General features: G+C 40.3%; 1 protein-coding gene across 1 annotated transcript; it reads left to right on the top strand.

Annotated features, from left to right (window-relative positions):
- The first annotated feature begins 323 nt into the window (after nt 1-323).
- On the top strand, nt 324-9309 carry LOC106556978 (mas-related G protein-coupled receptor member H-like). Its single transcript, XM_087706657.1, has 2 exons — nt 324-426; nt 6499-9309. Exon 2 carries the CDS (start codon nt 6542-6544, stop codon nt 7484-7486), a length of 945 nt encoding a protein of 314 aa, XP_087562783.1. The 5' UTR covers nt 324-426; nt 6499-6541; the 3' UTR covers nt 7487-9309.
- Nucleotides 9310-13126: the final 3817 nt, after the last annotated feature.

Raw genomic sequence — 13126 nt, 5'->3', positions numbered from 1 at the left:
ACTTATTATATTTGAACTTATTTTTGTTTGTTCTTATTATTCTGGTATTGGTGGCACCTGTCATTCCGATTTTTAAAAAAGTATATTGACAATTTCTTCTATTAGCACACTCAACCTGACAATGTTCATTGCTTTTAAAAGCTCACTGAAAAAAGAAGTTCTTCATTTCCTGGCAGGAACTATTTCAAAAAAGGATGCACACATTTCCTAAGAGTTGCCCCCCCCCACCTCCTAGATGTGGGTGTGTCTCTTGTGCCCCACCTCTCCCGAGCATACATAAAGCAGTTCTGTAACATTTTCTCCACAAGGATGAGAGAGTGGTCGTACTTTTTCTGAAGCCAGCGTTGAAAAACCTTGACATCTAGAAGAAAATCTTACGGAAATCTAGAAGGACACCTTTTTCTAGTTGTCTTCTTCAAAGAGAAGGTAAGACTTCCATAGAAACTTTTCTTATTAGTTGCTTTTTACATCTTCTATCTGTAATAATTCATCATATACAACCTTTCCTCCAAAAAATTTGATGGAACTTCCTTCTGATCAAAAGGTGTCAAAATAACCCTAAATTCTTCTGTTCATATTGATTTATCTGTCTTTCTATTACCGCTGCAATGATGCCCACTATGGAAATCTAAATACTACCTACTCATCCTGATAATAATGATATACTTCTATTGAATAAAGGTACAAATAATTAGATAAACCCATTATAAGACTGCTTCCTTATTTCCTAATATGCACAAGAGACATTTGGCTTTTTTTAAAAAAAAATCATATTTCTTTTTTTTCCACCTAAAGGTTTATCTCTCCCATTTCATATTCAGACTCAGATTATTTTAAACTCATGAAATCCATGCATCGTCATTATCCATGCAAATAATTTTACAAGCTTTGAATGAGTTCCTGTTAATGTATGCACTTTATACATTTCTCTTTATAAACATATTCATCCGTACTTTTTCCTGATGTAGGTATTCTTCCAGGCAGCACTTCATAATACATATTTTTTTTAGCTTTTCCCTGCTGTGCACATTTACAAATTTCTGCAAACTGTACCACAACATTCAGAAAAGGGAAGCTTTTAATACATACATACATATATACACATAGACATACATAAACATGCACACACATATGCACATACATACATTTGCTGAATTGGCATTTTAATGGCAATGTACCCAAATGCCATCTCACAAGCTTTTTCTACTTCCTAACTTTGGAATCTTTCCCCTTGTTCCTAATTTCAGTTTTTTAGAAAAGACTATAAGCATTGTAAACACCTTTCATTTTATTCCATGCTCTTCTATCACCAAGAAACTTGCCTATCTCACTAGAAGAGAAACCCTAATAGCAAAAGGTATTTTTTTTGGGGGGGGGGATTGTTATGAGCCAAAGAGCAAGAGGTTTCAATCCACAGGTTGGGAAAGAGAAAGCATTTCAAGGTTATTTAAAACATTTGTGGATGGGCAGATGGTTCCATGTCTTCTACTCCATCTGAACTCCTAGCCACTGCATGGGCAAATCCATGAAGCTTCCTTGCCATCAATCTCTGATTTGCCAGCCTTCCAAGGGCTGAGAGAGAGTGACTGGCCCAAGGTCACACAATGCTTTAAGCCAGTGGTTCTCAACCTTCCTAATGCCATGACCCTTTAATACAGTTCCTCGTGTTGTGGTGACCCCCAACCATAAAATTATTTTATGTTTTCCACAACTTTTTGAAAATATGTGTTTTCCGATGGTCTTAGGTGACCCCTTTGAAAGGGTCGTTCGACCCCCAAAGGGGTCCTGACCCACAGGTTGAGAACCACTGCTTTAAGCCTAAGAGCCAAGGTGGCGCAGTGGTTAAATGCAGCACTGCAGGCTACTGCTAGATCAGCAGGTCAGCGGTTCAAATCTCACCGGCTCAGGGTTGACTCAGCCTTCCATCCTTCCAAGGTGGGTAAAATGAGGACCCAGATTGTTGGGGGCAATATGCTGACTCTCTGTAAACCGCTTAGAGAGGCCTGAAAGGCCTATGAAGCGGTATATAAGTCTACTGCTATTGCTATTGCTATAAGAAAAACCTCATGATTTTATGGTTTCTAGCCTGATGCCTTAATTACTCTACCAAGCAGGTTCTCAATATGTAAATATTATGCAAACCATAAGCCAATGTTTTGAATCAGAACTTTTGGGCACAGATCTCACTCTAAACCAACATGTAAGCTTAGACTGAATGGGAGGGAAACGTTGCATCATTTTGCCTAGAGAACTGAGTGGTGATGATGATGGACTTTGCTTAGCTAGGTGATCCAAAATTCTTGTGAAAATGAGTTCATTTAATCCAGAATGAGCACCACAACTCATACTTATAACAACGAGCAGAAAATATGACAGTCGTGGATTTTGCATGGTGCGTGAAATGGACATTTGCAAAAAGGGGAAGGGGACTTATAACATAGTTGTGAAATAATGACAGTTTTGTGGGGCAGAAGCGTAAGAGCTGATTGAGAAATGCTCAGTGATTTGATATTGCTAAAAACATGTCATGTGTTAAGGACGTGTGATAAGGAGCAAATGTTCTATCTGAGAACATTGTGTATTCTGATTTATTACATGTAAGAAACAGGAGGTTTGATGTTGCAAAACAGGTATTTTGCAAGTTTAATATTTCCAGTTTGGAGTTGAATGAACTTTCAGCATCTGCAATGCTGACAATGCTAGTATTAACTATTGAAAGTACTTCAGTGTTTATCAAAAAGCCACTGAAAATAAAATAAAAAACATTTCCCCAGATTTTAGTTGTTGCAAGGTTTCACTGCAGCAGAGGCTCCACCCACCTGCCTAGACACTTATGCACATGCGTAGAAGCATCACACGAGCGTGTGCGCACAAGCAAACCGGTAGTAAAATAAATTGAAAACCACCACTGCACTGCAGGATAACTAATTTGGATACAAAAGGTATCATTTTCAAGGTGACCACCCATGTCAGTATTTCTGCAGAGAGAAATGCAAATAGCTTATCAAAATGTTATCCTTACTATTTGTTTTTCCTACTGTGCAATTGTCAATATTCTAAAGCATTGGAGACATTTTTCCTCAGTATAGAACTTATAAATGTAGGAACTCTAGAAAAAGAAAAAAGAATTGGGAGTTCTCAATTAAAAAGTTTAAAGGCTTTCCAAAGTTAAACAATTAGCATCAGATGTAAAGAGATGTGAAGTTGATGTCATAATTTTCTGTTAAATTTCTAAGAAGTGAGGGGCAAGATTTTGACAACCAGGTGTTCAAGCTGGAATCTTGCAATTACTGAGCCTTTAAAAGGATTTTGTAATATGATACAAACTTGTAATATAAGACAGGCACATTTCAATGAAGAATGTGGCATTATGGTGAGGTTGTTAGTTCTCAGTTGCTAGACAAACCAGAAGTGGTATCGTGTGTGTGTGTGTGTGTGTGTGTGTGTGTGTGTGTGTGTGTGTGTGTGTGTGTTTTCCGAAGTGATCCAGGATCCATTAGATTAGAGCTAAGGAGAAATTTCCTGACAGTAAGAACCATCAATCAGTGGAACAGAAGTTGCCTCCAGAAGTTGTGAATGCTCCAACACTGGAAGTTTTTAAGAAGAGATTGGACAACCATCTATCTGAAATGGTGTAGGGCTTCCTGCCTGATCAGGGGGTTGAACCTGAAGACCTTCGAGGTTCCTTCCAACTCGGTTATTCTGACTTTAAGATACACCATCTTCTACACCTATCTCAAATGGGCATTGACTTTTTGTAAGACTGCAAAGACACATGTGGGGGGGGGGGGGAAAGATCCCGGACCAAAGAAAACTAATATAGAGTATTAGGAAAGGCAAGAAACATTAACTTGGATCTGGCAGATTTGGTGCAACAATATCTAACTTTCATCTTTAATGTTCTTTGCTTTGTTATTGTTGCTCGTCATAGTGCATTTCATTGTAGAGAGATGAGTAAAAAATACTGAGCATTACTACTTTCTTTCTTTCATCACAACTCCCTTTCACAGAGCATGTTAAAGGCCACCCTATCACCTGCCTGCTGCCATGTCTATTTCTTCTGCCCAGTTGCCTCCATTTCTTGCTCAACTAGCATCTGTGAAAGCCCGTTCTTTGTTTCTTGCACACAAAAACAGACAAGCACAAAGAATAAGGAAGATGCTATGAAAGAGGGCTGCTGAAGAGAGGGCGGGGGAAAACAGTTCTCCTTTGTCTATCCCATTTTGAACTGATAGTTTGAAATTTTCATTTTGCAGCGTTAAAGATGGACAGCAAGTACACAGGGAAAGTGAAGGGCCCAATCCTGAGATGACATTTCTTAAATCAGCCCTGACAGTGAGCTCTCAGTACATGGTCCAATACATAAAAGCTGCAATTCCAGACAACCTTTTATTTTTCCTAGATTTTCTTGCATTTCTGAGGCAGTTCACTTCTTCTTTTTGGTTCCACCAGTGCTGTCTGAAAATGAAGATGACTAAATGCCAAAAGTGCACGAAATGCTGTTACCTTCCCACCAAAGGTGTTCCCTATTTTTCTACTTGCATTTTTATGTGCTTTCAAACTGCTAGGTTGGCAGAAGCTGGGACAAGTAACAGGAACTCACTCCGTTATGCGGTGCTAGGGATTCGAACTGCCACACTGTTGACCTTTCTGATAGACAAGCTCAGCGTCTTAGCCACTGATCCGCCACGTCCCTTTATATGGATATATGGATCCAACCTTTATAAAGTGCCCAGTGTTCATATTGTTTCACCATCTTTACTTCTTAAATAAAACTTGAATCAAGTTGATTAGTAAACCATTCTTCTTTTTTTAAGAAGCCCAACTAGCTTTGGGTCATCTTGAAAAGCATGCAAAACCAAATGTGAAGGGAGATTACAGGGAAATTAAAGACAACGGGCAGAAAGGCAGTGGTTATGTTGTTGCTATGAAAACGAGTCATTATCACCATGAAATCATCAAGGCATTAATTTTGACCCAGAGAGGACTTAACCTTACACATAAGAACATATTTGGTTGGTGTTTTGTTTTTTTTTTGTTTCTAAGCAAATTAGTTAAATTTCCCCATTCTTAACTAATCTGGAGATGCTCTTCCTATTGTGCAATTCTCCAAATGTTGACTAATTTCAAAGACTGCATCCAGAAAAGCTTAATTTGGGGGAAGTTGCACATGACATGCTTTATTTGCTGGGAAGTAGGGGACAACTAATGGTAGTTCTGGAAAACTGCTTATAAAAAATAAAGATGGATATTTCTGAGCTTAAATAGCCATAGATGTATAAACCACACAAACATGGAGCCGATTTGAATAGATTTATGCATGAATAGCGATGAAACTTCAAACATGCTTCCTGTTCAAGATTAATTTAGTTCAAGGTTTATTCACTTTTTAAGGCTGATTTGTTTATTTGGTTTGCATTTAGTTCCCCGTCATGTGCATGACAACCTAATTTGGATGGAAAAGATATCATTTTCAAAATGCACCACCACAAATTCCTTGTGTGTCCAATCACACTTGGCCACAATAAAGAATTATCTTCTGTTCTGTTCTGCTCTGCTCTGTTCTCTTCATTCTATTCTATTCTATTTTAAAGGGTTTAAAGGGTTAACCAAGTCAAGCAACTAGTTTGCAAGTAGACTCTTTAAAAGCTACAAAATGGCCTGGCCAAAAACATTATAAACCAAAATCCAAAAATGAAGAAGCAAGAGAAAATGCAAACAAGGGCGTATTTGAGATGACACATCTGGAAAGAGAATGTAGGAAAAGTGAACGGAGGCAGGATCCTTATTTTAATCCATCAGACCATTTTTATCTTGTACATTTTCCCCTTTCTTTTATCCTTCCCTCCCGCCCTTCTTCTTTCCTTCCCTCCTTTCATCTTCCCTCCCTTCCATTTGTTAATCCATACTCCTTACTATTTACCGCTCTTAATTTGAAGTCACAATCTTCTGTGTTCTGTGAATTCACCAGATGGGATCACATATACTAACTTCCACCACCCAACGTTGCTTTGATGAATCAAGGTTTTCGCATAACCCATTTCATTCAGACAAACAAGGCCAAATTATCGCCCTTCATTCCAACCATAAAACCTAATGATGATGACAGGATTGATCAGTTTTAACAGTTTTGGCCAGTTTACAACTAGTATAACTAGTGGTGGGATTCAGTCAGTTTGTTCCACTTCGAGAGAACCGGTTGGTATCTTTCTGAGTAGCTTGGCGAACTGATTCTTGGAAGAAATCATTAGGGCAGAGAACCGGTTGTTAAATTACTTGAATCCCACCATTGACTATGACCAAAAACCAATTTGACTTGGTGTGCTCATTATCCAATAGTTAATACAGAGGTGATCTTGGAAACCAACCTGCTGTTGCTCACACCTCAACAATTAGCCTTATATGCAATATTCTCACATATCCTGACATGCAATCAATATGCATTTTTAGGAATTACGATAAAGCCTAACACCAACTGTTTCTCTTTTGTCCCAACAGGAGTATCTGCAGCCATAGAAGGAAAAGAAAAGAGTGGAGCATAATGGATATGGCATCCCCCACTCCTTTCATTGTCTTACCACAAATCAATGCAACATTCACTGGCAAAAACAGAACCTGTTATGATTCTGGCATAGACGAAGAAGTGCTTATTTTCGCAATCTTCACTATACTTTTCTGTGTGTTGGGAATGTTGGGCAACGGGCTCGTGATCTGGTTGCTGGGCTCCTCCGTTAAGAGGAACACTTTTGCCATTTATATTATCAACCTCTCTGTTGCAGACTTTGGTTTTCTCACCTTTGAGCTGATTATCGAAATCCACTGGCTTTTTACACATCTGTATTGTGACTTTCCCTACGAACTCTTCCAAACGGGCCTGCTGTTAATGTACAGCACGGGGCAATTTCTCCTGACAGTCATCAGCATCGACAGGTGTCTTTCGGTCCTCTTCCCAATTTGGTATCGATGCCACCGGCCAGTACACATGTTCACGACCGTGTGTGCTGTCATCTGGGTCGTTTCCTTCATCCTCTCTTCAATTCACTTCACAATTATAGCAGTTGACGGATTTGGAAACAGTTATACGCTGATGTATCAGTTCATCGTTAACGCTGTGCTTTGTCTCCCACTGATGACCATCTCCAGTGTCACCTTATTTGTTAGAATCTGCTTCGTATCCAAAAGCCAAAGGCGGAGGAAGCTTTTGACAGCTATTTTGCTCACGCTTTTCTTCTTTTTAGTCTTGGCTTTCCCACTAAATGCCTTCTATTTTATCCTGTATGTTTTCAAATACATACATCCCAACCTTGTGCATTATGGCTACTTGTGCACCTGTATCAACAGCGGCATTAACCCTGTGATCTATTACCTGGTGGGGAGGCAGAGGGGTAAAGCTCGGAAAGGCATCAAAGAGTTGTTTCAGAAAGTTTTCAAGGAGGAGGAACTATCTACTGATGAACTGGAAACTTCGGAAGGTTCCAAGATCTGAATGCTTTGCTTTCACTCTTGTCAATCAAAAGACACATTTGTTCCTTTCCAAGAAAGCCCTTTTTTATTTAAAAGAAACGGGTTTTTATGCTGATTAATTTCTGCACGTCCAGAATTTGTGCAGATAATTAACTTTGTGGAAAAGAAAACATTTCTCACGTTGGATTAATCTATTTACCAAGTATCAACTGAAGTCTAATTGACTTTCTCTAATTCAGCTGGGCCCGACTTGAGTGGCTTCCAATTCTGTGCATTTGAATTTCAATGTTCAGCTAGTGGGATCATTGCTGAGAATTTTCAAAGTTGTCATTCGCACTTTTGGAAGGTGTCCATCCAAAGATTCCAAAATCTGAACTCTTTAATGTCACCATTGTCATTCAAAAGATACATTCATTTTTTTCCCAAGCAAGTCCCTGATTTCCTCTCTTTTTATTTAAAAGAAACTGTTCTGTATTCTGAATAATTTGTGCAGATAATTATCTTTGTGGAATGTCAAAATGTTTTTCAAACAACCTATTTCCCTAATATCTACCCCCTGAAGATTAATTTGCTTTCTTTTGTTCAGCCTTTCCCGACTTCAGTGGTCTCCAATTCTGTGTGGTTGAACTTCAGTGTATAGCTAGTAGGACAAGTGTTGAGAATTTTCAAAGTTGACACCTTTGGAAGGTGTCAATCATAGAAAGGTGAAGCCACGGAGGCACACATGTGGCTTTTTAAATGTCCCAAGTTATATCAGGTACATGACCAACGGTGAAGGATAATGGAACTGTAGCTCTACACTACCTGGAGAATCCTAAATCTGTATCTCCATGAGACCAGGATTCATCTACTCAATTGTATCAAAAGGTGGACAACTGTTACAAGAAGAAAATCATGCTTAAATGAAAACATTTTTGGCTGATTCCAGAAGAAAAGAATCAGAGAAAGACTGAAACAATTTCAAGTGGTAATATCTACAAACTGATCTCTCTTCCTACTTGTGTTTGTGTTTGTGTATGTGTGTGTGTGACCATTTGTTATAACTTTATGGTCTGTGCATACACAAATGAGATTGAAAGGTTCATATTATTAGGACAGATACAGAAGCAACTGCAACTAAAACAATGCTGTACATCTTTTATAGAAGGTAAAAACAAATAACATTATTTACTCAGTGTATTCCTTCTAAAGAGCTAGCAACAAAGCATGTCTGAACTTTTTTTTTCTTGCTTTCTTGTGAAAGTGACTATTTTAGACAGAAAAAAAAATTATGTCTGGTTCATTTGCTGTGGCTCAATGCAGAGAAAATGAATCTTGCTATGCTAGAGTCACGAGAGGCTACCCATAAAGACATAACGTTTTTAAAATTATGAGTGGCGCAGGAGGGGTGGTGGCAGCCACTTGGTGTTCTGATGTTGTTATATTTATTGTACCATGATGTCAACGGCTGCCTATTCAACTCGAGAGATAAGTTGTAGATATCAAATTACTAAATGGTTCTGGGTTATCATATATAAGAAAGCTTTTGCTTAAGAGCCGAGGTGGCACAGTGATTAGGGTGCAGTACTGCAGGCCACTTCAGCTGACTGTTATCTGCAGTTCAGCGGTTCAAATCTCACCGGCTCAAGGTTGACTCAGCCTTCCATCCTTCCGAGGTGGGTAAAATGAGGACCCAGACTGTGGGGGCGATATGCTGACTCTGTAAACTGCTATTCTGCTCTCATACCAACAGAAGGCAATCTGCCTGCCTTGGGGAATAAAAGGAAACATTTTAAGCTTTGTGGTTTCATGTTCAAAATTTCACAAGCATCACAATTACAGAAATAAAGAGTTCTTTAAACATGGGCTTAGCGAAGTTATTTTAGCCTCAAGCAACTTCATTTGCACCAAGGGGATTTTTTTTTCTCCTTCCAGTAAAAGCTGATGATATCTTGTCTTTTATATTCTTTTATATTTTATTATTTATAATCTTCTGGTATTGGATCTGGGTACTTGAGAGACCGCCTGCTGCCAATTACCTCCCGCAGACCCATTAGATCTCACAGGGTTGGCCTCCTCCGGGTGCCATCTACCAGCCAATGCCACCTGGCTATTACCCGGGGGAGGGCCTTCTCTGTGGCAGCTCCGGCCCTCTGGAATGAACTCCCCGCAGGGATTCGGACCCTCACCTCTCTCCAGGCCTTCCGAAAAGCCGTCAAAACCTGGCTTTGCCGGCAGGCCTGGGGGTGATGAGTTCCCTCCCCTCTCGACATGTATGGTTGTGCGACTGTTGTTTACTTTTATTATTTGTATTTTGTTTTTTATGTTCCCCTTTCCCCCCCTTGAATTGTTCACCGCCCTGAGTCCTCCCGGAGAAGGGCGGCATACAAATAATAAAATTCCAATTCCAATATGGTTAAATAAAAGTTTATACCTTCAGATGTATTAGTGTTAATGCAGCCCTACAATAAAGTAGATGTAGCTCATCAAGTCATGTTTCCTGTCTGGTTTACCCAGGACAGAGGAAACAGGACACCTGACCGATAGCTGAACATACAGCAGTTGAATGCTAGATGAATTGAAGACAAGCCATGCCTGAACAGAATGTGGTCTCTTTGCTTCTTTGTCCTATCAGGCAAATAAGTTGCTTCTGCAGGCCTCAATGCTATCAGGTGGCTTCTTCTTCTGTCACTTCACCCAGAATACATAGCAGAAAGCAGAAGAAAAACCAAGAAAGACTTTTGGCTCCCCAAAATGGGTGTCAACAGGGGTGGGATTCTACCGGTTCGGACTGGTTTGGGTGAACCAGTAGCTCTGACGATCAGCTAGGAGCCAACTGGTTCACTCCAAGATCAACTCGCCCCATCCACCCGCCCATACTCTACCCTGTGCTTCGTTTCCTGCTTTCTAGCTCATCTCAATCGCTCAGCACAGCTGGTTTTCCCCACTCCAGCTGTTTTATTTACCATTGCTGACTTGGAAGGTAAGCAGCTGAGCTTCTAAATGCTCCATTTTCAGTGCTGTGCACGTAAAGTACACATACGCGCAACGCACATACTCATTGAATTGGTTGTTAAACTGGCAGCATCCTACCATTGGGGGGTCACCATGGCTGGTAACATTGCATTGGGGGCAGTTACAGGAGCTGCAGGAGGGAGGCAGAGGAATTGCTGATAAGAGGAATACTTCAAATATCTGGGGCAGGCACAGTGCTGATCCCAACACAAAAACTCAAGTTGATTTCTTCCAAGGTGGACTTCACTGTCTTCCCAATTGGTATCTCCCAAGAATGGTGGGAGATGCAAATAGTCACCCGCAGGAAAGTATAGTGAACAGAGGAACTTGGCATAAATTGGGAACTGGAATTTGGCTACGTGCAGCTTTCTTTAAGAGCCGAGGTGGCGCAGTGGTTAGGGTGCAGTACTGCAGGCCACTTCAGCTGACTGTTATCTGCAGTTCAGCGGTTCTAATCTCACCGGCTCAGGGTTGACTCAGCCTTCCATCCTTCCGAGGTGGGTAAAATGAGGACCCGGATTGTTGTTGGGGGCAATATGCTGACTCTGTAAACCGCTTAGAGAGGGCTGAAAGCCCTATGAAGCGGTATATAAGTCTAACAGCTATTGCTATTGCTATTTTGGACATTCACATTTATTTTGTGATTTGGAGACATTAAAATATGGTGGGTTTTGAGAGAACTGTCTTCTTTAAAGACAGTAAGTTGAGCTTTTGAATTTTTAGCTTTATTCAGAGCTTGCCATAGTTGTTTGTGACATATATACACATAGAATGGAATGGAATGAAATGGAATGGAATGGAATGGAATGGAATGGAATGGAATGGAATGGAATGGAATGGAATAGAATAGAATAGAATAGAATAGAATAGAATAGAATAGAATAGAATAGAATAGAATAGAAAACAGAGTTGGAAGGGACCTTGGAGGTATTTTAGTCCAACCCCCTGTCTAGGCAGGAAATGCTACATCACTTCAGACAAATGGTTATCCAACATCTTAAAAACTTCCAGTGTTGGAGCATTCACAACTTCTGGAGACAAGTTGTTCTACTAATTATTTCTTCTAACTGCCAGGAAACTTCTCCTCAGTTCTAAGTTGCTTCTCTCCTTGATTAGTTTCCACCCAGGTGCCTTGGATAATAGTTTGACTCCCTCTTCTTTGTGGCAACCTCTGAGATATTGGAAGACTGCTATCATGTCTCCCCTGGTCCTTCTTTTCATTAAACTAGACATACCCAGTTCCTGCAACCTATCTTCATATGTTTTAGTCTCCAGTCCCCTAATTATCTTTGTTGCAGCATTCCAAGTGTGGACGTACCAAGGCATTATAAAGTGGTATTAATGCTTTACATGATCTTGATTCTATCCCTCTGTTGATGCAGCCTAGAACTGTGTTGGCTTTTCTGGCAGCTGCTGCACATGGCTGGCTCATATTTAAATGGTTGTCTACTAGGATTCCAAGATCCCTCTCACAGTTGAGCAAGGTATCACCTATACTGTACCTGTGCATTTTGTTTTTCTTGCCTAAATGTACTTAAATTAACCTGAGAAGGATTGCAAGCTTGTTCCAACATCACAACCGATTGCTGTGCTAGTGAACTAGAGGGAGGACACTTCTCATGAGCCCAGCTTAAAGCTCATTCCTAAAACTTGGTTGCATAGATGTGTGGAAAAGTGGAAGTTAGGCCTTGGGCAAGACAAGTGGTTGTGTTCCCTTATATGGATGAATGTGTGAATGGTTTGAGAAATAGAAAGTCTTGCCTCACCCAAACCCACTTTTAATTGCATGGTGCAACAATTGGGCAACGACACAAGCTCTGGGTTGTGTTAAGAAATAGCTTTTTGGAATTCAAAAAAAAAAAACTCTAGGTAAAGAAAAACCAAAAGTTGAGAATTCAGAGGACTTTGCAAGGAGATTCAACTTGCAACAAGCTGAAGCACTTAAACTCCGTCTAGCCCAACAACACAAGGAGGTTTCATTCCCAGAGTGACGTATGAGAAAACAGCCTTAGCACCTTAATACCCTGTGAACCCTATGAAGGAAGAGTCAAAAAAGAAGATCAGTTACAGGAATTGGACTAGGAGTCACATGATAGCACTCTTCCAATATTAAGAGCCACGGTGGTGCAGTGATTAGAATGCAGTACTGCAGGCTACTTCTGCTGACTGCCAGCTGCCTGCAATTTGGCAGCTCAAAATCTCCCCAGGCTCAAGGTTGACTCAGCCTTCCATCCTTCCAAGATGGGTAAAATGAGGACCCAGATTGTTGGGGGCAAGAGGCTGACTCTGTAAACTGCTTAGAGAGGGCTGCAAAAGCACCGTGAAATGGTATATGTCTAAGTGTTATTGCTATCTAAGGGGCTATCACAAAGAGGGGGTCAACTTATTCTCTAGCGCATCTCTCCCTGTTACAGGCCAGCTCAGAGATAATACAATGAAATGTAATCAAGTTCAATCCTTTACTTGGCTAATGGCTTCCCAGCCAAATACTGAGCAGATCTTATCCCGCTTAATCTTTTTTTCAAGAACAGCTACTTAAGCACTGTGAAATGGTACATGTCTAAGTATTACACACATTCTATGGCTTAGGACAGTGATGGCTAACTTTTTTGTCATCGCATGCTGAAAGTGTGTGCATGTGCATGCAACAGCACACCTACATGCCCTC

This window comes from Thamnophis sirtalis, unplaced genomic scaffold (assembly GCF_051295495.1).
Source record: "Thamnophis sirtalis isolate CommonGarterSnake01/CBP01778 unplaced genomic scaffold, rThaSir2_p1.2 scaffold_2, whole genome shotgun sequence".
Classification (NCBI taxonomy): Eukaryota; Metazoa; Chordata; class Lepidosauria; order Squamata; family Natricidae; genus Thamnophis; species Thamnophis sirtalis.
Note: the sequence above shows the minus strand (reverse complement) of the source record. Positions and strands in the feature narration are given on the sequence as shown.